This window comes from Nomascus leucogenys, chromosome 6, assembly GCF_006542625.1.
Source record: "Nomascus leucogenys isolate Asia chromosome 6, Asia_NLE_v1, whole genome shotgun sequence".
Lineage (NCBI taxonomy): Eukaryota > Metazoa > Chordata > Mammalia > Primates > Hylobatidae > Nomascus > Nomascus leucogenys.
The window spans coordinates 96,101,423-96,129,332 of NC_044386.1; the positions used below are offsets into that span (position 1 = coordinate 96,101,423).

The window sequence follows — 27,910 nt, forward strand, 5'->3', positions numbered from 1 at the left end:
TTCCTAATATGTTTGATACGCATCTTTTTGTTTGTATGTATTTTTAGAAAATGTTTATTGTTTTGTGTGCAAAAAAAATTAATAAAAAAATATAATCTAATGAAAAAAAGTCTAATCATATACATAATAATTGCAAGTACGTGAAAAAATATATACAGGCCAGCTCAGTGGCTCACACCTGTAATCACAGCACTCTGGGAGGCTGAAACAGGAGGATTGCTGAGTCCAGGAGTTCAAGACCAGCCTGGGAAACACAGTCAGACTCCATCTCTAAAACATAAAAAAGAAAAAAGTTACCCAGGTGTGGTGGTGTGCACCTGTAGTCCCAGTTACTTGGGAGGCTGAGATAAGGGGGATCGCTTGAGCCTGGCAGTTCGAGGTTGCAGTTAGCTGTGACTGCACCATGGCACTCCAGCCTGAGTGACAGAGAAAGACCCTGTCTCTAAAACAAAACCAAAAAGCAAAAACCTCCCAAATTCAACCAAATACTGTAAACCAAAAGTCCAGAAGAAAACTACGCATAATACTAAGGTTGGAAAGAACCTTATGCTACTATATGTTCACAGTGTTTATCTTTCATTTTTCTTAATTTCTATTTTTCTGCATTTTTCAAATCTGCATTAAAAATACATAAAAAAAAATAGACAGGTTCAAAAAACAGGCCCTTAAAATATTCAAAAGTATCAAGAGGTCTGCAAGTTCTTAGGATAAACTAGAAATGAAGGTCAGTAATGCCCTAAAATATACCGTAAAACTATTCTGAGAAATCTGGACTAACTTCAAAAACTAAAATCAAAAAAGCCTTTTCTATTCTTTGATTAAATGAGCACTCTGAAGTTATCACTGATTATGTAAATTGAAAGACACCTACATTGATCATTATCTAAACACTGAAACTATAGAGAGATAACTGCACTGTTCACTATTATTGTACGTTCTATATTCCTATAATCCCATGGGTCCAGCTTCTCCATCTTTGAGACACTTAGTAGTAAAAGTATAAGGACATATTCAGAATAGTTGTCCTTGAACAGCAAAGGATTATCTACTAAAGAAGAGCTATCTGTGTCCTCCAACCGGACTCATCGGTCATCAGATGACACTCAAAGCTTGTGAGGTAATGATGTACTACACAGCTGTCTGATCTTCAGATGACACTTTGGAGGCTGATGATAAACTACAGGTCTGACAACTCACTTTCCATTTTAAGATATTTCTTGAACTTTTTCTTGTTGTGACAGGCAACCAAATTGATTAAGCCTGGTCATGGGATTTGACACTACAGCCAGTAGACTTCTATTTGTTGATTGCTATTGATTTTCTTTGATACTTCATTTAAAAATCAATAGTTGGAAAGAAAAATAGGCTTGGTTTACACATACTTAAACATACTATTGTATGCTGGAGGAGGCACAAGTTTGGCAGAGCTTTGGCATCCAATTATAAGAAGAGCTCTTAACAGGTGAAAGCAAGGGCTTTAGATCGATATGCAGTTTTCTTTCTCAATCAAGGAAAGTGGCTATAAATTAGGCTCATCAGTGTTATTTCCAAGGCTTTCATGAAGCAAACAACTTTAAACTTTTTTTTTGTCTTCCTTGGATTTACATTAAAAGATACATCACTAAGAGTTTTTCTTTTGCTTTTAAGGGTATTGAAGGTACCTGAAGTTCATCCGGGCTTTTATCTTTTTGGCTTTTTTTTTATTTTTTTGCCGCTCTTCTCCATCTTTCAAAGATTCTGCTGGAGCTGTACTTTCGACCACAATGTCAATAATATACTTCTTCAAGGAAAGATGCTCCTGCAAGATAAATAAATAAAATAATAATAACGAGGATGATTATTTAAATATAATATAGGATTGCTATAGACTACAGTGAGTTTAAGACATTTGATGAAACTAAAAGTAATCTCCGTAATACACTGGTTTCTACAGTTGTTTTGGAAAATGTTGAAGAAACTGTTTTACTTAAGGTTTTTACATCACTGACTTCACTTCGTTGCATATCAACTATGCCAATGCTAAGGCTACATGGACATAATCCCTACCACGATATCACACAAGTAGAGTAGGAAAGGTAAAATATATACACCAAACTATAATACCATCTATAATACCAAGCCAATTGGAGATTTAGAGTGCTGTAAGAACCCAAAGAGGGAAACAAGATCACTGTTCACTAGGGAGAAGGGGGGGAAACTTCAGGAAGGAAGCACCATATTTGCTATCCCTTGAAGAAAGGATAAAATGTGAACATATGGATATTAGGTAAGTATGTGTTTGGGCTGTGAGTAGGGTAAGGTTGCAGGAAGGAAAACGAAGGTCATCTCAGAAAACACATCCTAGAGAAGAGAAAGTGGAATGTGGCTATCGACAGCAAAGCTTTGGTTCAGCAAGAGCACATAGTGTTTGGTCAAGTTCCCCTCCTTATCCATCTTAGATTTTATGGCCTATCACTATAATCATTCTGTTGCCTGTGCTCAACTCCTTTCCCCCTTTCTTCTTTCATACATGCATGGCAAAATCCCAATCCTAAATCCAACTCTCTCCCTATTCTGAGCCTATGTCTGAAGCAGATTAATGTGGCTATAATTACAAACTTTAAATTTATGAAATTACAGCTCAAGTGGCCTCTAGTATTCCCAGGCAGTCAAGCAACTTTACATTAGTTAATCTACACACTTGCCTTGCTAAAAATTATTTTAGACTCTCTCCTTAAATCTCCAGTATCTGTCATCTCCTAACCCTATCTCTCAGTTCATGAGCATGTTTATTTGATTAAGGAAAACAGCATTATTCAGACGAGAGCTTCCACACACTCCCACAGCTAAATGTATCAAACAATCTGCATATGTGCCCGTACACTCTCTTCCCTCCTGTTGTAATATATGAACACATGTTCCTATCTAAGAGCAAGTCCTCCAAATATACACTGGATCCCATTCCTTGTCTCGCATTTTTATGGTTATTTCTCCTCTTATCTGTATCATCAGTTTTCCTGTTTCTACTTAAATCATCTCAAAAGGATTCCTGTTTGTATGTCTCTGTTCAGCTACAACCCTTTTGTACCAAAATTTGTTGAAACAAAGTGTATTTTGCCTCTACTTCCTTAGCTCTCATTCACTCCCAAACTCATTTTAGTCCAGCTTTTGCCCTTACCACCCTTACCAATCTACAAATTTTCCTTGTCAAGGTCAATAACGCCAGTGGCCAATGTTCAGTTCTTATCTGTTTCTTGCAACCTTAGTCCTACAGATAATTTCCTCCTACCTAAGACTCCTCCTTCACTTGGTTTCCTGACATCACATTGTCCTTCTAACTCATTGGCTGCTCCTTCTAAGTCTTCTTTGCTGGGTCCTTTTCCTCTTCTTGACCTCTAAATGTTGAAGCATCCCAGAGCTATACTCAGAGCTTTCTTCTTCTCTATCCAAACTCACTCATCTAATGCAGTAACTTGAAATATTATTCATACGCAGAAAATTCTCAAATTTTTATCTCTAGTTCTGACCTCTCTCCCAACTCCATTCACCTGCATAAAAATGTCTCCTCAAATTGCTTGAAATCGGGAGGTGGAGGTTGCAGTGAGCCGAGATGGTGCCATTGCACTCCAGCCTGGGCAACAAGAGCGAGACTCGGTCTCAAAAAAAAAAAAAAAAGGCTCCTCGGCCAGGTACAGTGGCTCAACATCTGTAATCCCAACACTTTGGGAAGCCAAATTGGGAGGATCACTTGAGGGCAAGAGTTCAAGACCAGCCTGGCCAACATGGTAAAATCCCGTCTCTACTAAAAATACAAAAATTACCCGGGCATGGTGGTGTATGCCTGTATATACCTGTAATCCCAGCTACCTGGGAGGCTGAGGCAGAAGAATCACTTGAACCCAAGAAGCGGAGGTTGCAATGAGCCAAGATCGTGCCACTGCACTCCAGCCTGGGCAACAAAGCAAGACTGTCTTTAAAAAAACAAAACAAAAGTCTCCTCAAAATCTCCAGTTAGGTGGAACATTTCCACAATCAGCATTTCGAAAATAACACGTCTACAGCAAAACTCTTATGTTCCTTATATACATCAAATTGTTCTTCTGAAAGTGTTCTCTATTTGAGTAAACAGTACCATCATTTGCATAATTGCTCACATCCAATATATCAGCAAATCCTATCAGTTCTCCTTTCATATATATCCCCAATTCAACCACTTATCCCTACCACCATCACCTGCTCTAAGTCACCATCAGCATTCATTTATATTACTGCAATAGCCTCTTAACTGGTCTCGCAGTTTCTAATTTGACCCCATAGGTCTTTTCTCTATAAAAACAGCCACTTATTTTTTTAAAACAACAGTCAAATCACGTCATTCATTTTATCAAAACGTACATTCTCATCACACTTAGGGTAAATCCAAATTCCTCACCATGACCTACAAGGCTGAGTCACTGATCTCTCTGATCTCATCTACCATTCTCTTCTTTCTTCACTAAAACTACATCCACAGTGGTCCTCTTGTTGTTCCCCACATTCATCAGAAACGTTACTGCCTCAGGGCTCTATATATCCTTAGCCAAGAATATTCTCTTGGGTATTTAGGTGGTCTCTACCAAAATGAATGCTCAGTCTTAACATACACCCTCTATTATTTATCTCCTTATTCTCTTTATGTTTCTTCATAGGACTTGTTTCACATCACTGCCTAACATTACATAATCATTTTCAATTTCCATCCTCAAACGTAAGTTTCCCAAGGGCAATGACTTTGTCTGTTTTGTTCACTTTTGTTTCTATGCCTAGAACTGTGCCTGGCATATGGCAAGCACTCAGTAAGTATGCGTTAGATAAATAAATAAAAAGAGAGTTAATGTAATAACAAATAATAATAGTATTTTTCAGCCCTTATTACACAAGATACATTGAGCTAAGTACTTTATATAATATCATTCATCTCGTCCTTACAACTATACTTAGAAAAAACTTAGAAGGTATATATTTTTATTATCCTCATTTTAACTATGAGAAAACTTGGACACAAAGTTAACTTTTTCAAAGTTAGAAGGCCAAAACCATGACTGAGTGACACTGCAGCTAGTAAAGTGACAGCCTAAATTTAAACCCAGACAGTGTGATTAGGGAATCCACATTCTTGACTACTACCTTAGAGATATGGCTGGAAATAGGTTTGAGCTATAGAATTGTGCTCACTTTCCAAATTATGAACCTATCAACAAAAAACAAGCAACAACAACAACAACAACAACAACAAAGAAAACCCCACAGCCAAACGAACAAAGTATTCTTTCACTGTAGGATATTTTCTTTGATAAACTAGGCCTATGGTATACTATACCTTTACACGGTAGCACTAACGTAAAGCAAAGATTTAAGTAGTAAGTACACACATACAAAAAACTTAAATAACCCAGGTCTGAAAGAAAACAGCGAGTGGCAGGGGGAGAAAACCCTCTTCCCATTATCTCCCAAAGACATATGGAACAAAGCAAGTCATATATGAAAGCACCATCCATACTACCATTTATTGAACACTTATTATGTGATTAGCAAAGGACTGAATCAATTACATACATTATTTCCTATCATCTTCACAATCCCATAAAGCCGATGGTAGTATGTTTACATTTCACAGATGGTTAACAAACACAAATGTTTACTGATGCAAATCTCAAAGAAGTTTGGTATAATGCCCATGGTCACAAAGCTCAGGATCAAAACCATGACTGGCTGACTTTACAAGATGAAGGTTTTTTACTACTCCACATTCCCTCCCGCCATGATTCTCATGCAGGCTAGTCTCCGACATGTGATTTGATCACTGCACTAAGGAAAAGAAATATTCTAAATGATATCTTCAGTTTTGTGAAAGATCCAAATTATACTATTTTCAGTTGTATATAAATGTTATTTACATAACTAACAGAAACCACTAAGGAAACTTATACACAAATGCAGTCACTACACAAAAAAACTTGGACTATATCCAGAACTATCAAGAATCATACCTTTGTTATAGACAACGCCTTTACACACATATTCACATACAACATCAGGCATTCATATTAACGTTAATGTTTTTAAAATCTCAAACCAGAGATAAATGAGCATGTTTTTGTTTGACTTAATAGTAAACTTTCTCAACACAAAAATGTGTTCATTATAGAAAATATATATAAATAAAAATTAAGATTAAAATATTCCTAATACCTAGAAAAACACTGTTTTGAAGTATATTCTTCCATTGTTCTTTGCACATATAGTTTTTTAAAAATAGGTTCTCCCATTTATGACATTTTTTAATTTGCTATATTTGATATAAATATATATTCCTTCCATTAAATAATAATTCTACAACATAACAGATGTAAGCTATTCCATTTCATAAATATACCTATTTTGAGTAATGCCTTATTGTTAGACATCTGGATAATTTTTAATTTTTCAGTGTCATAAATAGTGCAACAAAATATTCCTATAGTTCAAATTTAAACACATAGTTATTCTTTTATGATCAAATCACAGAAATGAAAAACCTGGGCCACAGATTATACATATTTTTAAGACTTTTGATAAGTATTCTCAAACTGAACATTCAAAATGGGAATTAATTTATTTCCCTGCAAGTGGTTTGCCAGTATGTGGTGTTCCTGTTTTGTTTCTAAATCTCTTGATTAGTTAACTGAAATATTGGTATTAGTAGGCTTGACCATTTGTCTGCATTTTGTTTTCTGTGACTTAGGATGTTTCTTCTGTCCAGCTTTCTATAAATACATTTCAAGTCTTTACATATTACCTTTTAATGGTTTGCATTATGCTTTTGCTTTTTCTAAGACAGAGATCATCTTTTGATGATAAAAGAGTAAAAATCATCTATCTTGCCATTAAAATAATTACAGTGTTATACAGGAAGAAAGTTTTGACATGGTTTCTGAAGATGGAAAGCATGTAAAAAGAAGCTTTTTCAACACTGAAGGAGTGGTTTAGTAAATTATGGTATATTTCTATGAAGAAGTAATAGTCATTAAAATCCTTATTAAAGGCTGGGTGCAGGGGCGCACATCTGTAATCCCAGCACTTTGGGAGGCAAAGGTGGGTGGATCTCTTGAGCCCAGGAGTTCGAGATCAACCTGGGCAACGTGGAAAAACCCTGTCTTTACAAAATGTTAGCGGGACATCATGGCCGTGCACCTGCGGTACCAGCTTCATGGGAGGCTGAGGTGGGAGGATCACCTGAGTCTGGGAAGTTGAGGTCACAGTGAGCCGTGATTGCACCACTGCACTCTAGTCTGGGCAACAGATTGAGATTATAAAAGAAAATTCTGAGAAGATGGTGGCAGTGGTAGCAGAATTTTGAACTCTCTGAATCTCCATATACAAATATAAAGAGCAATTAGATATTAAAGCAAAACCCATGAAAAATATTTACAACCATACTGACAAGGTATTCCCACAACCTCCAAATAGAAGTGGGTGTGGTGGCTCATGCCTGTAATCCCAGCACTTTAGGAGGCCGAGGCAGGCGGATCACAAGGTCAGGAGATTGAGATCATCCTGGCTAGCACGGTGAAACCCCATCTCTACTAAAAATACAAAAAAATTAGGCGGGAGTGGTGGCAGGCGCCTGTAGTCCCAGCTACTCGGGAGGCTGAAGCAGGAGAATGGTGTCAACGCGAGAGGCGGAGCTTGCAGTGAGTCGAGATCGCACCACTGTGCTCCAGCCCGGGCGACAGAGCAAGACTCCATTTAAAAAAAAAAAAAAAAAAAAGGGAGTGTGGACAAACTACCATCAGAGAGGTAGCGTTTCAGTGTCTACAGGAGAAATTGGAGGGAAACATCAGGATGAATAATGAGTATCAGAACATAAGAACCCTAAAAACAGAACAGTTACTCACTGGAGAGTTAACAGGCTAATTTGAGAACAGCATTTGAAAGTGAGAGAGGCTCTGGTGACTTCAATAGGAGGTGAGTAAATGGTCCTTCCATTAAGAAGGTCTGATCTGACTAGTGGAGGGTAGCCCTTATGACTCTGGAAATGAGCCACCAGGGCTCCCTTCCAGGAGAAACTGCTGGAAAAGGAATTTAAATTGGACAAACTAGGGATAATAGAGACAAAGGGGAAAACAATACCTAGCTAAAGGCAGAAGAGGAAAACAGAACCAGGAAACTTGAGAACTCAAGCCACTAAATTTTTCACAAAAATTGTATAAGAGGGATCTCTATGAAGTTAGAATGGCTATCCTAAAACATGTCCTTCTAAAAGTTTCATAAAACTAATTCCATGTAAAAATTAGCATGAGAAAATTATCAAGGTCAAATTCCAAAGTTATCAGAAGAAAACAAATAAGTAGAATAGCAACCTTACAAACAACAACAAATCACACCACAAAAATCGACGCACAGATCAAAATGTAACTTTCTATTTCAAAATAAGCTGAAACACACACAAAAAATGATATAAGGCATGAGGGAACAACAGAAATCACTATCTTAAAAACTCAGTAATTAGGTCTTTTTTTTCTTTCTTTTTTTAATTTTTATTTATTTATTTTTTATTATTATACTTTAGGTTTTAGGGTACATGTGCACAATGTGCAGGTTTGTTACATATGTATCCATGTGCCATGTTGTTTTGCTGCACCCATTAACTCGTCATTTAGCATTAGGTACATCTCCTAATGCTATCCCTCCCCCCTACCCCCACCCCACAACAGTCCCTGGAGTGTGATGTTCCCCTTCCTGTGTCCATGAGTTGTCATTGTTCAATTCCCACCCATGAGTGAAAACATGTGGTGTTTGGTTTTTTGTCCTTGCGATAGTTTACTGAGAATGATGTTTTCCAGTTTCATCCATGTCCCTACAAAGGACATGAACTCGTCATTTTTTATGGCTGCATAGTATTCCATGGTATATATGTGCCACATTTTCTTAATCCAGTCTATCGTTGTTGGACATTTGGGTTGGTTCCAACTCTTTGCTATTGTGAATAGTGCCGCAATAAACATACGTGTGCATGTGTCTTTATAGCAGCATGATTTATAATCCTTTGGGTATATACCCAGTAATGGGATGGCTGGGTCAAATGGTATTTCTAGCTCTAGATCCCTGAGGAATCGCCACACTGACTTCCACAATGGTTGAACTAGTTTACAGTCTCACCAACAGTGTAAAAGTGTTCCTATTTCTCCACATCCTCTCCAGCACCTGTTGTTTCCTGACTTTTTAATGATGGCCATTCTAACTGGTGTGAGGTGGTATCTCACTGTGGTTTTGATTTGCATTTCTCTGATGGCCAGTGATGATGAGCATTTTTTCATGTGTTTTTTGGCTGCATAAATGTCTTCTTTTGAGAAGTGTCTGTTCATGTCCTTTGCCCACTTTTTGATGGGGTTGTTTGTTTTTTTCTTGTAAATTTGTTTGAGTTCATTGTAGATTCTGGATATTAGCCCTTTGTCAGATGAGTAGGTTGCAAAAATTTTCTCCCATTCTGTAGGTTGCCTGTTCACTCTGATGGTAGTTTCTTTTGCTGTGCAGAAGCTCTTTAGTTTAATGAGATCCCATTTGTCAATTTTGGCTTTTGTTGCCATTGCTTTTGGTGTTTTAGACATGAAGTCCTTGTCCACGCCTATGTCCTGAATGGTATTGCCTAGGTTTTCTTGTAGGATTTTTATGGTTTTAGGTCTAACATTTAAGTCTTTAATCCATCTTGATTAATTTTTGTATAAGGTGTAAGGAAGGGATCCAGTTTCAGCTTTCTACATGTGGCTAGCCAGTTTTCCCAGCACCATTTATTAAATAGGGAATCCTTTCCCCATTTCTTGTTTTTGTCAGGTTTGTCAAAGATCAGATAGTTGTAGATATGCGGCATCATTTCTGAGGGCTCTGTTCTGTTCCATTGATCTATGTCTCTGTTGTGGTACCAGTACCATGCTGTTTTGGTTACTGTAGCCTTGTAGTATAGTTTGAAGTCAGGTAGCGTGATGCCTCCAGCTTTGTTCTTTTGACTTAGGATTGACTTGGCGATACGGGCTCTTTTTTGGTTCCACATGAACTTTAAAGTAGTTTTTTCCAATTCTGTGAAGAAAGTCATTGATAGCTTGACGGGGATGGCATTGAATCTATAAATTACCTTGGGCAGTATGGCCATTTTCTCGATATTGATTCTTCCAACCCATGAGCATGAAATGTTCTTCCATTTGTTTGTATCCTCTTTTATTTCATTGAGCAGTGGTTTGTAGTTCTCCTTGAAGAGGTCCTTCACATCCCTTGTAAGTTGGATTCCTAGGTATTTTATTCTCTTGGAAGCAATTGTGAATGGGAGTTCACTCATGATTTGGCTCTCTGTTTGTCTGTGATTGGTGTACAAAAATGCTTGTGATTTTTGTACATTGATTTTGTATCCTGAGACTTTGCAGAAGTTGCTAATCAGCTTAAGGAGATTTTGGGCTGAGACGATGGGGATTTCTAGATATACAATCATGTCATCTGCAAACAGGGACAATTTGACTTCCCCTTTTCCTAATTGAATACCCTTTATTTCCTTCTCCTGCCTGATTGCCCTGGCCAGAACTTCCAGCACTATGTTGAATAGGAGTGGTGAGAGAGGGCATCCCTGTCTTGTGCCAGTTTTCAAAGGGAATGCTTCCAGTTTTTGCCCATTCAGTATGATATTGGCTGTGGGTTTGTCATAGATAGCTCTTATTATTTTGAGATAAGTCCCATCAATACCTAATTTATTGAGAGTTTTTAGCATGAAGGGTTGTTGAATTTTGTCAAAGGCCTTTTCTGCATCTATTGAGATAATCATGTGGTTTTTGTCTTTTGTTCTGTTTGTATGCTGGATTACATTTATTGATTTGTGTATGTTGAACCAGCCTCACATCCCAGGGATGAAGCCCACTTGATCATGGTGGATAAGCTTTTTGATGTGCTGCTGGATTCGGTTTGCCAGTATTTTATTGAGGATTTTTGCATCAATGTTCATCAAGGATACTGGTCTGAAATTCTCTTTTTTGGTTATGTCTCTGCCAGGCTTTGGTATCAGGACGATGCTGGCTTCATAAAATGTGTTAGGGAGGATTCCCTCTTTTTCTATCGCTTGGAATAGTTTCAGAAGGAATGGTACCAGTTCCTCCTTGTACCTCTGGTAGAATTCGGCTGTGAATCCATCCGGTCCTGGACTCTTTTTGGTTGGTAAGCTATTGATTATTGCCACAATTTCAGAGCCTGTTATTGGTCTATTCAGAGATTCAACTTCTTCCTGGTTTAGTCTTGGGAGGGTGTATTTGTCGAGGAATTTATCCATTTCTTCTAGATTTTCTAGTTTATTTGCATAGTGGTGTTTGTAGTATTCTCTGATGGTAGATTGTATTTCTGTGGGATCGGTGGTGATCTCCCCTTTGTCATTTTTTATTGCATCTATTTGATTCTTCTCTCTTTTCTTCTTTATTAGTCTTGCTAGTGGTCTATCAATTTTGTTGATCTTTTCAAAAAACCAGCTTCTGGATTCATTAATTTTTTGAAGGGTTTTTTATGTCTCTATTTCCTTCAGTTCTGCTCTGATTTTAGTTATTTCTTGCCTTCTGCTAGCTTTTGAATGTGTTTGCTCTTGCTTTTCTAGTTCTTTTCATTGTGATGTTAGGGTATCAATTTTGGATCTTTCCTGCTTTCTCTTGTGGGCATTTAGTGCTATAAATTTCCCTCTACACACTGCTTTGAACCTGTCCCAGAGATTCTGGTATGTTGTGTCTTTGTTCTCGTTGGTTTCAAAGAACATCTTTATTTCTGCCTTCATTTCATTATGTACCCAATAGTCATTCAGGAGCAGGTTGTTCAGTTTCCATGTAGTTGAGCGGTTTTGAGTGAGTTTCTTAATCCTGAGTTCTAGTTTGATTGTACTGTGGTCTGAGAGACAGTTTGTTATAATTTCTGTTCTTTTACATTTGCTGAGGAGAGCTTTACTTCCAACTATGTGGTCAATTTTGGAATAGGTGTGGTGTGGTGCTGAAAATAATGTATATTCTGTTGATTTGGGGTGGAGAGTTCTGTAGATGTCTATTAGGTCCACTTTGTGCAGAGGTGAATTCAATTCCTGGATATCCTTCTTAACTTCCTGTCTCGTTGATCTGTCTAATGTTGACAGTGGGGTGTTAAAATCTCCCATTATTATTGTGTGGGAGTTTAAGTCTCTTTGTAGGTCCCTCAGGACTTGCTTTATGAATCTGGGTGCTCCTGTGTTGGGTGCATATATATTTAGGATAGTTAGCTCTTCTTGTTGAATTGATCCCTTTACCATTATGTAATGGCCTTCTTTGTCTCTTTTGATCTTTGTTGGTTTAAACTCTATTTTATCAGAGACTAGGATTGCAACCCCTGCCTTTTTTTGTTTTCCATTTGCTTGATAGATCTTCCTCCATCCCTTTATTTTGAGTCTATGTGTGTCTCTGCATGTGAGATGGGTTTCCTGAATACAGCACACTGATGGGTCTTGACTCCTTATCCAGTTTGCCAGTCTGTGTCTTTTAATTGGAGCATTTAGCCCATTTACATTTAAAGTTAATATTGTTATGTGTGAATCTGATCCTGTCATTATGATGTTAGTTGGTTATTTTGCTCGTTAGTTGATGCAGTTTCTTCCTAGCCTCGATGGTCTTTACAATCTGGCATGTTTTTGCAGGGGCTGGTACCAGTTGTTCCTTTCCATGTTTAGTGCTTCCTTCAGGAGCTCTTTTAGGGCAGGCCTGGTGGTGACAAAATCACGCAGCATTTGCTTGTCTGTGAAGTATTTTATTTCTCCTTCACTTATGAAGCTTAGTTTGGCTGGATATGAAATTCTGGGTTGAAAATTCTTTTCTTTAGAATGTTGAATATGGCCCCCACTCTCTTCTGGCTTGTAGAGTTTCTGCTGAGAGATCAGCTGTTAGTCTGATGGGCTTCCCTTTGTGGGTAACCCGACCTTTCTCTCTGGCTGCCCTTAACGTTTTTTCCTTCATTTCAACTTTGGTGAATCTGATAATTATGTGTCTTGGAGTTGCTCTTCTCAAGGAGTATCTTTGTGGCATTCTCTGTATTTCCTGAATCTGAATGTTGGCCTGCCTTGCTAGATTGGGGAAGTTCTCCTGGATAATATCTTGCAGAGTGATTTCCAACTTGGTTCCATTCTCCCCGTCATTTTCAGGTACACCAATCAGAGGTAGATTTGGTCTTTTCACATAGTCCCAAATTTGTTGGAGGCTTTGTTTCTTTTTATTCTTTTTTCTCTAAACTTCCCTTCTCGCTTCATTTCATTCATTTCATCTTCCATCAGCGATACCCTTTCTTCCAATCGCATCGGCTACCGAGGCTTCTGCAATCTTCGCATAGTTCTCGATACTGGGCTTTCAGCTCCATCAGCTCCTTTAAGCCCTTCTCTCCATTGGTATTCTAGTTATCCATTTGTCTAATTTTTTTTTCAAAGTTTTTAACTTCTTTGCTATTGTTTTGAAATTCCTCCCGTAGCTCGGTGTAGTTTGATCGTCTGAAGCCTTCTTCTCGCAACTCATCAAAGTCATTCTCTGTCCAGCTTTGTTCCGTTGCTGGTGAGGAACTGCGTTCCTTTGGAGGAGGAGAGGTGCTCTGCTTTTTAGAGTTTCCAGTTTTTCTGCTCTGTTTTTTCCCCATCTTTGTGGTTTTATCTACTTTTGGTCTTTGATGATGGTGATGTACAGATGGGTTTTTGGTGTGGATGTCCTTTCTGTTTGTTAGTTTTCCTTCTACCAGACAGGACCCTCAGCTGCAGGTCTGTTGGAGTTTACTAGAGGTCCACTCCAGACCCTGTTTGGCTGGGTGTCAGCAGCGGTGGCTGCAGAACAGCGGATTTTCATGAGACCACAAATTCAGCTGTCGGATAGTTCCTCTGGAAGTTTTGTCTCAGAGGAGTACCTGGCCAAGTGAGGTGTCAGTCTGTCCCTACTGGGGGGTGCCTCCCAGTTAGGCTGCCCGGGGGTCAGGGACCCACTTTTGGAGGCAGTCTGTCCGTTCTCAGATCTCCAGCTGTGTGCTGGGAGAACCACTACTCTCTTCAAAGCTGTCAGTCAGACAGGGACATTTAAGACTGCAGAGGTTCCTGCTGAATTTTTGTTTGTCTGTGCCCTGCCCCCAGAGGTGGAGCCTACAGAGGCAGGCAGGCCTCCTTGAGCTGTGGTGGGCTCCACCCAGTTCGAGCTTCCCGGCTGCTTTGTTTACCTAAGCAAACCTGGGCAATGCTGGACGCCCCTCCCCCAGCCTCGCTGCTGCCTTGCAGTTTGATCTCAGACTGCTGTGCTAGCAATCAGTGAGACTCCGTGGGCATAGGACCCTCCGAGCCAGGTGCGGGGCACAATCTCCTGGTGTGCCGTTTTCCAGGCCTGTTGGAAAAGCACAGTATTAGGGTGGGACTGACCCGATTTTCCAGGTCCCGTCTGTTACCCCTTTCTTTGACTAGGAAAGGGAACTCCCTGACCCCTTGCGCTTCCCGAGTGAGGCAATGCCTCGCCCTGCTTCGGCTCGCACACAGTGCACTTCACCGACTGTCCTGCACCCACTGTTTGGCACTCCCTAGTGAGATGAAACAGGTACCTCAAACAGAAATGCAGAAATCACCTGTCTTCTGTGTGGCTCAGGCTGGGAGCTGTAGACCGGAGCTGTTCCTATTCGGCCATCTTGGCTACACCCCCCAATAATTTGGTCTTAAAACTCAAAAAAAGGCTGGGCGCGGTGGCTCACGCTAGTAATGCCAGCACTTTGGGAGGCCGAGGCGGGCGGATCACGAGGTCAGGATATCAAGACCACGGTGAAACCCCGTCTCTACTAAAAAATACAAAAAATTAGCCGGGCGTGGTGGCGGGCGCCTGTAGTCCCAGCCACTCGGAGAGGCTGAGGCAGGAGAATGGCGTGAACCCGGTAGGAGGGGCTTGCAGTGAGCCAAGATTGCACCACTGCACTCCAGCCTGGGCGACAGAGCGAGACTCCGTCTCAAAAAAAAAAAAAAAAAAACTCAAAAAAAGATTGCAATGAAAGAAATCATTTAAGAAATAAAAACGAAACAGAAGATGTATGAGTAAATAAACACAACAAATAATGCCTCAAAATGTAAATAAAAAGGATACAATTTTTTAATAAAAAAATGATTTGAAAGTAAGTGGAAATAGTGAAGAGGGACAAAGATGAGATCCAGATAATAGGAGTTCTTGACAAAGTAAACCAAAGCAAGAGAAAAGATCAAATATTAAAAACTTTAATCTGATAAAACTTTCAAGAATATAAAAAGAAGCACTTCTCAGCCTCTTGGCTAAGATCAAGTGAAGAATATAAATACTGAAAGACTACACCATACACTTGGAAATACTGACCTAGAGAGGCTAATACTGACATATCTTATTAAAATTTCTGGGCCTTAAATAAAAAGAAAATTTATTTCAGCATTTAGGGGAAAAAAAAAACAAGTGACTTACAAGGAAAAAACCTGGATTATCATCAGCCTTTTTGACAGCAACATTTTATGCCAAAAGAAAATAATGTATTTAGCATTTTCAAGAAAGAAATATAAGCTAAAGATTTTCTATCTAGTAAAATTATCTTTCAAGCAAAAAAAGCACAAATTATTATCAACATTTTCAAAACCTAGAGAATATTATCATCATAAACCTTTCTGAGGAATCTACAAGATTCCTCGGAACATGCCTTAGAAAAGAAAAATGACAGGACAGACATGGACAAGGACTACTGGTGAACATTACATATATACTTACAAAACTGAGATTAAACTAGGGATAAAAGCTAAAGAATCCAGTATATAATGCTGGTGTCTCAGATTTATCATTGTGTTACTATTTTTAAAAGATAGGGAGAATGGGGAAAACATATGAAAAGAAATTTAAACTGTTCTTGATAATTACACTGATGGTGGTACTATTAGTAATGTTATTCTAAGACTGTTGCATGTGTCGGGCAGGATAGAGTAAATGTGGTTATATTATAATTCTATCATCTCTTCTGTCCTTGAGAACATGATATTTGGTATGGAAGAAAAGAGATACAGGATGCAATACAGAAGAGGCTGAATAGACACACATATATACACATATTTCATTTCTTCATTTCCTAATTCTGTTCACAATGATCAACCCAGTAGCAATGAGCATCTCTGATTATGGTCTTGAAATATCATTTCCCAGTAAAGGTAAGCAGAGTTTCTTACTAAAATGGCTGATAATAAGTCTAACACCTTGTCAAACTGGGTAGCAAGGCAACTATCAAATTTGACTGGGCTCATGTCAAAAGGACTTGAAAACAAAGTCTAAAAGACTCTCACTGAACAAAAGATGGCATAATTTGAGATTCAAACAGGAAAACTACAAATGACTGAAATCCATTAAAAATATTTAAATCCATCAATTCATAATTTATCTATCTATACACACACACACACACATACACACACACACCCCAATCAGATAACTTTGGAAGATAATAGGAAACCAGTTCATTATCTTGAAAACTGGTAAATAATAAAAAATGTGTACTGACTAACACACACATTTACAAACTGTACTCAGTAGCCAAACACTAGATGAGGGAACCATTTCTTTATAAATGTATTACAAATAATAAATGAAAATGAAATGCAGAACTGGAATATCCCCATATCTATTAATTAGTGGATCTAGGTACTAAGCGTCAATAGCTGATACATCAATAGCACAAAAATAAAAAACAATCAAACATTATGTTCATCTCGATGAAAGAACTCAGCACCAATTATAGTCTTACCAAATGAATCAAAAACCTGAGTCTAAGACTCTAGGCTCACATGTCTATAAGGGAGGAAATAAAGAGGACAAAGAAAATATTGCACTGTACCAGACTCCATAGTAATAGAGCTTTATAGTAAGTCACATAAGTCTTTTACTATGAACTGAACTTCCAGTCCTTCTTGTAGCTTGAGGTGACCATGTGACTGAGTACTTGTCAGTGGAAAATGAATGCATACTCCGTGTTTTAAGGTCCACTTACTCTTCCCCTTCTGCAAATTGCAACAGAAAAGAGCCTGTAACAACAGCTCTAATCATGAAGGGGAGGGCATACCTGAAGAGATGGTAAAGACAGAAGATGAAAAAATATGTCACATAAAGCGACCCTGAAAATCTACTCTGCTTACCTCAGTACTGTAAAAAATAAATTTCTATGTTCTTAAAATCACTGTATTTTGGTGCTTTTATAGCAGCTTAGACCTTTCCCTAATACAATTATGCAGCAAAGTTTTATACATATTTTGTGTGTATTTATATGTATATATTGGCATGCATAAAGAAATATAAGAAAAGGCAAAAATTAAAATTTCTCACTAGATGATTGTGACAAGTTTTACATTTCCTCTTTTATAATAAGCATGTGTTACTTTCAGAAGCAGAAAGAAAATCTCCATAAAAAATAGCCATAATGAAATGTTATCTGGAATTGACTTTGAGATAGTACTTATGGAGAGTGGATGGAATGTCAATGAGGCAGGATTTACCACAAGTTTATCACTGCAAGGTTGTATGATGAGTAAGCACAGGTTCATCATACTATTCTGTCAACTATTATGTATGTTTTAAGTTCACCATAATAATTAGTTTATAAAAGAGTCATTTTGTAGAGAAAAATAATATATACATATAAATCTTAAAATTCCATGTTTGGCTTGCCAAATAAGTAAATGAAATTATAATATTTGTATCTCTCAAGCATCTAAGATCTGAACTTAAAACGAAATTAACACATTTGTGCACTATTCAAGTGCTGAAAGCGTATACTATACTGCAAGTTTGAAATCTGTTATAAGGATAGGAGAAAACAGTCTTCTGCAGAAAAGTAAAATTAATAAGGATATGCTTTACTGAAAGAAGAGGGTGATATATTTGTATTGACTTCGTCACTTTCCTTGCTTGGTTCTCTTATGTCTGAGGCTACCGAACAGGACAAAATTTAACTGGCAATTACAGAATGATGCAGAAGCTGAACCTTCTAAGTAACAATGCTGACAAAAAAGGGTCAGGCTCTGCTTTCTGGAGCTACTTTGAAATGAAGGTTCTAATGCTCTTCCTGTAACTCCATAGCCAAATCTGCCATGATACGAAGTACACTAGCAGGATCCATATACTAACTTGTGGGTTCTGAAATTACCCTTGCTGCTCTAGGTCCAGAATCCAATACACTTGAACGCTTCTGTATTTGGGCACACAGCACTCTTCACTCTATCCTCAGGGGTGGGTAGTCCATTCCATGGAACTGGTTTTTTGAGACGGAGTCCCACTCTGTCACCCAGGCTGGAGTGCAGTGGCGTGATCTCAGCTTACTACAACCTCCACCTCCTGGGTTCAAGTGATTCTCCTGCCTCAGCCTCCTGAGTAACTGGGATTACAGGCGCCCGCCACCACACCTAGCTAATTTTTGTATTTTTAGTAGAGACGGGGTTTTGCCATGTTGGCCAGGCTGGTCTCGAACTCCTGACCTCAGGTGATCCACCCACCTCAGCCTCCCAAAGTGCTGAGATTACAGGCATGAGCCACCGTGCCCGGCTGAAACTGGGTTTCTTAATTTCTTCTTCTCCCTACTCATTGCTTGAGATTCCTGCTGTGATTTGAACTCTGCTCAGAAACTTAGAATGCAACCTTTGGGCCCTGAGCCTTGATGGCATCCTTTCTTAACACCCCACTTCCTTTACCCAGCCTGCACTGGCTGGGATCAGAAAAATACAGAAATTTTACCTCTTTTTATTTCAAATGCTGTTCACTTTAAGTCATCTATAGCTCTAGCCATCAAAAAGATGGAGGTCTTTGGATACTGGTATACCTGCCTCTGTTCTATATAGTCACATTTCATAACAATCTACCTTGCTAAACAGTCAACTAGTCTTATAGCCCAGTCTACCTAATATTTAGTAAGTGCTCAGTCAATAAGAGGTACTTTAAATAATTTTATTTCTGAAAAATTACCATAATGAAAGAAATGTCCAAAAGGATTTCTCTATAAAGATATTCACTGTAGTGAGATTCACAACAAAATATCAGCAGCAAGAAATTGATTACATAAATTATGGCACATGCATTGAGATTATACTATATAAATTTAATTTTAAACAATATTAATTATATTAAAATTTTCATTGTATAATGTTAAATAAAAATTCTGGATTCAAATCTATGCAATGCAGTTTATATATAAATGTGTGAGTTTTATATATTTGGGCACAAAAAGCAGAAAATAATTAGATCAAAATGTTAATACAGCAGGCATTACTTTGTTTTTGCTTCAATTTTCTACAATAAATATATAATAATATGTACTTTATTATAAATATTATAAATAAGTTAGTTATTAAGGAAATGGAAGAAAAAGCAGTATCTTTCAAGTAAAGAGGGTCAATTTGCATACGGTTATAGTTGTTGTACAATATCTGTGGTATAGACATCACTTATCTTTTTGTATCTACTCTCAAAGCTAATTACTATGTCACGGGCACAAGTAAAAGCAAAGATATACCCTGTGAGATACAGTAGCTAAGACTGACTTACTCATTTTCAAAATGAGAATCACAATAAAAATCTTCCCAAAAGGTGCCTGGATCTCCTTCCTTCCTAATATAATTTTTAAAATGCAACTTCTAGCCTCACTGAATCCTGCATAATACAATTCCTATCTGCTACTAAGAGAATCAGAAATGAGTCTTAGTTGACCATATTTCATACTGTTAATTCTAATTAAGCCTTAATAGAGACATTGCTTTTATTTTAGGTATAGAAAAGCAGCTTGATGCAGTAGAAGGAGCACTAAACTGTGAGTCAAGAGATCCACACCAAGATAAAGTCTGCAACTCATGACTGACTGACTTCTCTAGGCATCAGTTTCCTAATTAGTAAAATTAAGGGACTAGATAATAAATTCTAAAGTCCTCCTTCCCTAATATTCTAAAAATCAATGTAACAAGCCCAAAAGCTAATTAATGGTGGCTAATTCCACACACACAATAAAATTTTAAGTCTAGTTTTTAAGTCACACTGTAAAATTTTAAACAACACTGCTATAGTTTAAAATACTAATAATGTACATAAACTAATACGTATGCAGACATGATCTCATCAAAAGTTTACACCCTTCTTATTCTTTTAATTACCTTTTATGGCATACTAGACCAAAGCTCTGGTTTTCCTAACATAATTTATTGTATTCTATGAAATAATTCATACTCAGGTTTATGACCTTGATAGTCTATCAGACTCCTCCTAAGGGTTCCCATATTTCCTATTTTTTAAGAGACATGGGGAAAAAAACTGACGATAGGTTCATGATCTTTGGAAAAGAATAAAAGTTCTAAAAATAGAATAGGCAGGAAATATAAATGACACAACACAGAATTTTATTAAGCTGCCATTTTTAGAGTTCTGTCAAGTGTTGCCTCAAACACATTCCATAAAATGTGGCACAATGAGGCAAATAATCTCCTTCCCATTATTTAGATATTATAATAGAATTTACAATATTCAAAGATATTTTTCTTCCTAGATCAAAAGGATTTAAATGTATGCTTTGAAAAAAAAAGGATCCAAAGCTTAATTACAGTAATACAAATTTTTTATTAGAAAATCAGAGTTTTTCAATAAAAATTCAATGTCTTGCTTAAAGGCTTATTTCTTTAAAGTTTATTTTCAAGACCAGGGTGGAAACCAAGTTACAAATCTAATTACATAAAAAATTAGTGCAATGGTTTTCACATGTCATTTGAAAAAACATTTTCCTCTCAGTCTCAGCCTACACTTTATCAACTTTGGAATCTAAAATCCAGTTTTATCAGTTTATTGAAAAATCCATTTTTTTCCTCACATTCAAAAAATATTATTAAGTATACCACTGTTTTAAGCCTGCCCAGCACGACAACGAATAATATAAATAGGAAGCATTTATAATACTCCCTCACTGCCTTCTACCCAAATTGGGAAGGAGTGAGGGACTGAAGCGTTAAAACTTATACTTCTTGTTTCTCTGGATGATGAAGAGGGTGAGAGAAGTAAAAGGTGAGGAAGGTATATAGGAGAGCAGGAAAGAGATCAAGGTACCTGGAAGAGAAAGAAGAAGAAGAAGGAAAATTGGGAGAACAAGACAGAGAAACAGATGAAAGAAGAGAAAAATAAAGGAACACTCACCTAAAAACAAAGGGCATTTTTAGACAGCACTTTATCACATATTTCGTATAGCATCCCCATAGATACAGCATACTGAAGATAATAAGTTAGGGTTTTAGCTCAATCACTAACATTTAATTCAACACCTACTGTGTATCAGGGACTTATGCTAACTGCCTAAGTTAAGGAGGAATGATTCTCTGGGGGCCAGAGTTTTATTCAGGCTAAGGCCAAAGGAATCTGTAGTAAACTGTTCTTTTCATAGATGATCACTCATCCAAGAAAACATTCCAACAGTTTATGTTCCAGAAAGTACACAGAGGACCTCTTTAAAGCTGATTTGTAATTACTAATGTCTTGGATGGCATTAGTCATATCAAATAAAGTATCCACGGACAGTATTCAAACACTATTCAAAAATGAAGACAACAATATGGAAAAATTACTTAATTTATATAAAAATGAGTGTGTTTAGAGATTCAAGAAACTGTGAAATTTGTCAGAGGTGGGCTCACATGACATCATTTACCTATGTTTTCCTAGCACCTGGCCTAATAGAGATTACACAAGCAAGGGCTCAAGAAATGCTTTAAAAAATAAAAGAAAAAGACTGACAGTTCCATTATATTTAAGTTTAAAATTCTGTCAAACAGTAAATTTGAGAAAATCTGAAAATCTGAAATGCAATGCCTTATCATTTATGCATCATTTATTATTTATGCATCATTTGTGACTGCATCACTTTAAACATATATGGCAATGACAACTTTTGAAAATAAATAGGTCATTTTAATTATACAAAAGTTTCAACTCTGCTAAGGTCCCTTTCCACAGATGTAGGATATACTTATATTTTTATCAGTTACAATTTATTTATTATATTGTTTAAAGTGACAGATGAGAAAAATAAATTTAATGAAATACTGTGAAACAGACACCATGCAAAAGAGAAAAGCCATCCACTGATAAGGATGACAGTTCACCATCTGTCCCCTGCCACTCAGTGACAATTACAAATACTCCATCAGTTTTCTGGTAGGTAGCAATGATGAATGAGGTAAAACCTTCTTTTGCAGATTCTGATGTTCCTTTCTGATCTAATCTGAGGTTTAACAGATGACTCAAAGGAAAGCCAACAGTTCAAAAAGGTTATTAATTTATCATGCTGTGAAGAGTAAGAAAGATCTGAGCTCAATATTGCAACAAGGAATGATTCAGTTGTACTGAACCATGCCTTGTAATGAAAGGTGTTTTCTCAGAATTCTCAGATTTCAAATACAGCAACTTGACTAGTATCAGGCTTCATCCTTAGAAAATATTTTAGTAACAGAGTAACAATAATACCATATATCACAAATAACATCAATCTTTCAAACCAAGATCAAAGGGAAGATAATGCTCAGAGCCAGAAGTCCTTAGTTTCGAGTAGCTTCCACAGCCATAGGTGACAAGGGCTTGAGGGTGTCAGCAGCTTCATCACAGTGCTGTTAACTTCTAAATACTGACCAAAAAATACATGCAAATATACAATACACAGGTTAAAAGTACAATGACAGAAAATGATATACCATCCTAACACAACAGAAAAGAAAGCTGAAATGGCTATATTAATATTAGACCAGGTAAATTTCAGAGCAAAGAATATGCACAGGGACAACGTAGGTCATTTCATGATAATAATAATAATACAGGGGCCAATTAAGAAAACCTAACAATCCTTAGCATTTGCTATACCTTGAATGTTTGTCCACTCCAAATTTCATACTAAAATTTGATCCCCAATGTTGGAGGTGGGGCATACTGGGAAGTTATTGGGTGATGGTGGTGGATGCCTTATGATTAAAGGCCCTTCCTTAGTGGAGCCGTGAGTCCTTCCTCTATTAGTTCCCATGAGAGCTGCTGGTTAAAAAGAGCCTAGAACCTCCTTCCTCACTCTCTTGCTTCCTCTCTCACCATGTGATCTCTGCATGCACCAGCTCCTCTTCACTTTCTGCCATGAGTGGAAGCACCCTGAGGATCTCACTATGTGCTCAATCTTAAACCTTCCAGCTAGCAGAACTATGAGCTAAAGAGATGTGTTTTCTTTATAAATTAACCAGCCTCAGGTGTTCTTCTGAAGCAACACAAAAACATACTAAGACACATTTATATAGCTAATAATACAATTGAAAACTACATGAAGGGCCAGGCGCGGTGGCCCACACCTGTAATCCCAGCACTTTGGGAGGCCGAGATGGGCAGATCACGAGGTCAAGAGATTGAGACCATCTTGGCTAACACAGTGAAACCCCGTTTCTACTAAAAATACAATAAATTAGCCGGGCATGTTGGCGGGCGCCTGTAGTCCCAGCTACTCGGGAGGCTGAGGCAGGAGAATGGCGTAAACCCAGGAGGTGGAGCTTGCAGTGAGCTGAGATCGCGCCACTGCACTCCAACCTGGGGGACACAGTGAGACTCCGTCTCAAAAAAAAAAAAAAAAGAAAACTGCATGAAGACAAACGCACAATTAAAATCAGAGATTTCAATATCCTCTCTCAAAAACCGGTGAGACAAGAGAAAATCAGCAAGGATATAGTAAATGCGGAAAGTTTTGAGGTGATAAATTTGTTCACTATCTTGATCATGGTGATGGTTCCATGGTGTTATATATATGCCAAAATTTATTAAATTGTACACTTAAAAATCAGGGTAAGAAATGTATGATAGTTATACCTCAAAGCTCTCTACTGTAATACACATTTCTAAGAAAAATCTATTCCTAACCCTATAAATGAAAGGAGAACTTACCCAATTTTCAAATTTCCTACAGTAAGACACATTGTAAAATAAAATAATTATGCAAATTACAATACTATTAAATATTGTGTCCACTTAAAAACAAATCCTCAACTAAAAGATAAATACTATAAGAGTAGTTTAAAAGAAGACAATCCAGGCACAAGCTATCTGTAAGAGACCCATCTAAGACCAAAGGGGATACAAAACAGTGTAGTGACCAAGATGGCCAACTAGATGCAGCCAGGAGGAACATCTATCACCCAGTGACTGGGACATGGAGGTGACTGGCATACTCTGAGTAGACTGTCAGGGGGAAGCAGCGAGAGTGAATAGAAGCAGAATGCAGATGCTGGGATGAAGAGGGAGGAAGCTGGAAACACCACATGGGGATACTGAGAACCAGGACTAGTTCTTGGCACCCAAATATTCTGGGGAAGAGATGAGTTGAGGAGGCAAGGAGTGGCCTCTTCTCTCCACAGATCCCTGGAATCCTAGCAGCAGGAGACATCACAACTCCCACAGACATTTATGCTAACAGGGAGAGCTGCTTAGAGGGGTGGTAGGGGCAAGACTCCAGCCTGTGTGAAGCCCAGAGGGTTTGGTGTAGGAACGTCTGCAGTAGAGCCTGACAGTGACTGACCATCCCCCAAGGCTCACCATGCTCCTCTAGGAGATTTTAGCCTTAGAGTGACTGTCAGACCTGGACAGGGCAAAGTGGTCTTGCCCATGAGACAGAGGCAGTCCCATCTGGGCACCGCCCTGTATACTAGCCTCTCCTGCAACCCCAGCATGACTGCGCCACTTGGAGCTCTGCCTCAGATGCCCAACCAGGGTGCCGCTGGGGCTCTTCATATGTTCTTTGTCAAGACACTTCACCTGACCATCAGAGAGCTCCATTAGACTGGGCCCTGTGGAAATCTACCAGCCTACCCACAACCTTCCCCAGGCACTTTGCCAGCATGCAGAAGCCCATGGCCACATACCCACAGCTGTGACAGTGCACGCACATAGAGCTCACCTCCCTTCCCACCCTCTACCCCACAGTGCACGTGTTGAGCATGCAGACTGCTGTGCCACTGCTGCTGGCACAAGCACACCCCAATGATGCCCCCAGCTGACAGGGAGGTACCCAGCTGTGCCATCATTGCCAGTTTGAATGTGCACACAGACACTGGCAGCCCCATGCCCATCAACACCCTGCCACTGCAAGCGTGAGTGAAAACACAAATGCTGGAAACCCTGCCCCACCCCTGCTGGCACAAGCACAAACAGGAAGGCCATAGTCCAGCTCCCACTGCTACGCCACCATAGCAAACATGAGCATACCCCAAAACAGTGAGGCATCTGCTGACACATACAAGTGAGCACAGATCCCAAGGCAACACCTCAAAAAAGCACTTTAGCTGGTACCACCCATTAGAGTGTTGTGGTCAGCAGACCAGAAATACTTCAGCCCCCCCAGGAAAGCAGGTTCCCAACCTCAAGGGGCCAGAAAACAAAGCAGAGGGCTAGATACCAGCCCCCCAGAGTTACAGCACACAGCCTAGGAGTACTGAGTTGAGCTCTGGCCCCTTAAAATTTTCCAAAAATGAAGTCAGCCAACTAAGCCCACCTTATAACACAATGAAACCCCAAGGGCACCAAATAAGATTAAAAACAAAACGACACCATCCAAAGCACAGCAACTTCAAAAACTGAAGGAACATCAGCCCACATACATGAGAAAGAATAAGATCTGTGGCAACTCAAAAAGCCAGAATGTCTTCTTACCTCAAAAGTACCATATTAGTTCCCCGGGAATGGTTCTTAACCAGGCTGAAATGGCTGAAATGACAGACATAGAATTCAGAATATGGATAGGAACATCCTTCGTGGAGATTCAGGAGAAAGTCAAAACCCAACCCAAGTATCTAAGAAATACGATGAAACAATGCAGGAGTTAAAAAATGAAATGCTCATTTTATGAAAAAAAAATTGATCTGATACAGCTGAAAAACTCACTTCGAGAATCTCATAATACAATCACAAATACTAACAGCAGAATTGACCAAGCTGAGGAAAGAATCTCACGTCACAAAGACTGGTTCTCCAAATTAACTCAGTCAAACGAAATAAAGAAAAAAGAATAAAGAAAAATGACCAAAACCTCTGAGAAATATGGGATTATGCAACAAGACCAAATCTATGATGCCTTGGCATCCCTGAAAGACAAAGAGAAAAAGCATGCAAATATGGAAAACATATCTGAGGTTATCATCCATGAAAATTTCCCTGACCATGCTAGAAAGGCCATAATTGAACTTCAGAAAACACAGAGAACCATGCACAACACTATACAAGACGGCCATCCCCAAGACATACAGTCATCAGGTTCTCCAAGGTCGAAGTTAAAGAAAAAAAAATGTTAAAGGCAGCTAGAAAGAAGGCACAGGTAGCTTACAAAAGGAATCCCTATATCAAGCTAACAGCAAACTGTTTAGCAGAAACCTTACAAGACAGAAGACACTGGGGCGGGGGGCGGGGTGGTGGTCTACATTCAGCATTCTTAAAGAAACAGAAATTCCAACCAAGAATTTCATATTGCAGAGTTGGGCGGGGTGGCTCACAACTATAACCCTAGCAACTCGGGAGGCTGAGGCAGGAGGACTGATTGAGGCCAAGAGTTGGAGTTCAGCCTTATAATGGAGCAAGACCATGTTTCTAAAAATTAAAAAGAATTTCACATGCAGCCCAACTAAGCTTCAAAAGCAAAGGAGAAATAAGACCCTTTTCAGACAAACAAATGCTAAGGGAATTCATTACCACAGACCTGCCTTATAACAGGTCCTTAAGGGAGTCCTAAATATGGATAGGAAAGATGGCTACCAGCCTCCACAAAAACACGCTTAAGTATATAGACCACCGACACTATAAAGCAGCCATGCAATCAAGTCTGCATAATAACCAACTAACACCATGATGACAGAATCAAATCTGCACATGCCAATATTAACTTTGAATGGGATAAATGTCCCAATTAAAAGGCACAGAGTAGCAAGTTGGATAAAAAAGCAAGACCCAATTACATGCTATCTTCAAGAGACCCATCTCACATGCAATGACACCCATATGCTCAATGTAAAGGGATAGAGAAAAATCTACTGCTGGAGGTGATGGATACCCGAATTACTCTGATTTGGTCATTACACATTGTACGCCTGTATCAAAACATCACATGTACCCCATAATTATATTCAACTATTATATACCCATACTAATTGAAAATTTAAAAATTAAATAAATTTTAAGATATTAAAAATAAAAAAAACCTTAGGGAAGATTAAAAATAAAGGGATACTCAAACAGTATTATGACTAAGAAAGGGGTATAACTACAAATGAAGTAGAGACTTAAAAGATACAAGAACGCTATCAATAACTACATGAAAATATTTTTAAAACAGTATAAAAATAAATTTCCAGAAAACTCTTAACTTTGCAGAAGGGACTAAAAGGGAAATAAAATATTTAAATACACTAGTAATTATTAATAATACTAAAGGTTGTTGAAGAATCTTCCAACCAAGAAAGGACCAGGACCAGATAAATTTTACAGGGAATTTCTTTCAAAATTTCAAAGAAAAGACAATCCTGGTATTGTACAAATCTTCCAGAAAATAGAAAAAAAAGAGTTCCTAACTTATTGTATGAGAATAATCCTGATAACCAAAGATGATGCAAAAAAGAAAAAATCATAAAACTCTATCACTCATAAATTTATATGCAATAGTAGTGAACAAAATATTAGCAAAGAATACATAAAAAAGATAACATACCAGTAATGAATTAGGGTTATTCCAGCTTAGCAAAAACAATTCAATATTAGGAAATAAATATGTCACTATACTAAAAGATTAAACAACAAATCCATAAGCCAATATTTAGAAATTAGAAAAAGAAATTTCCTTAACTGAA

The 27,910-nt window shown here is 38.2% G+C and overlaps 1 protein-coding gene across 8 annotated transcripts in view; it reads right to left on the reverse strand.

Annotated features, from left to right (window-relative positions):
- Positions 1–27,910, reverse strand: part of SCAPER (S-phase cyclin A associated protein in the ER) — a 562,100-nt gene that overhangs the window by 316,952 nt on the left and 217,238 nt on the right. For all 8 annotated transcript variants that reach the window (XM_030814840.1, XM_030814838.1, XM_030814836.1 and 5 more), the window contains one exon: positions 1,662–1,798. In XM_030814840.1, the coding sequence (XP_030670700.1) occupies positions 1,662–1,798 (137 nt within the window). The remainder of the gene's footprint in view (positions 1–1,661; positions 1,799–27,910) is intronic.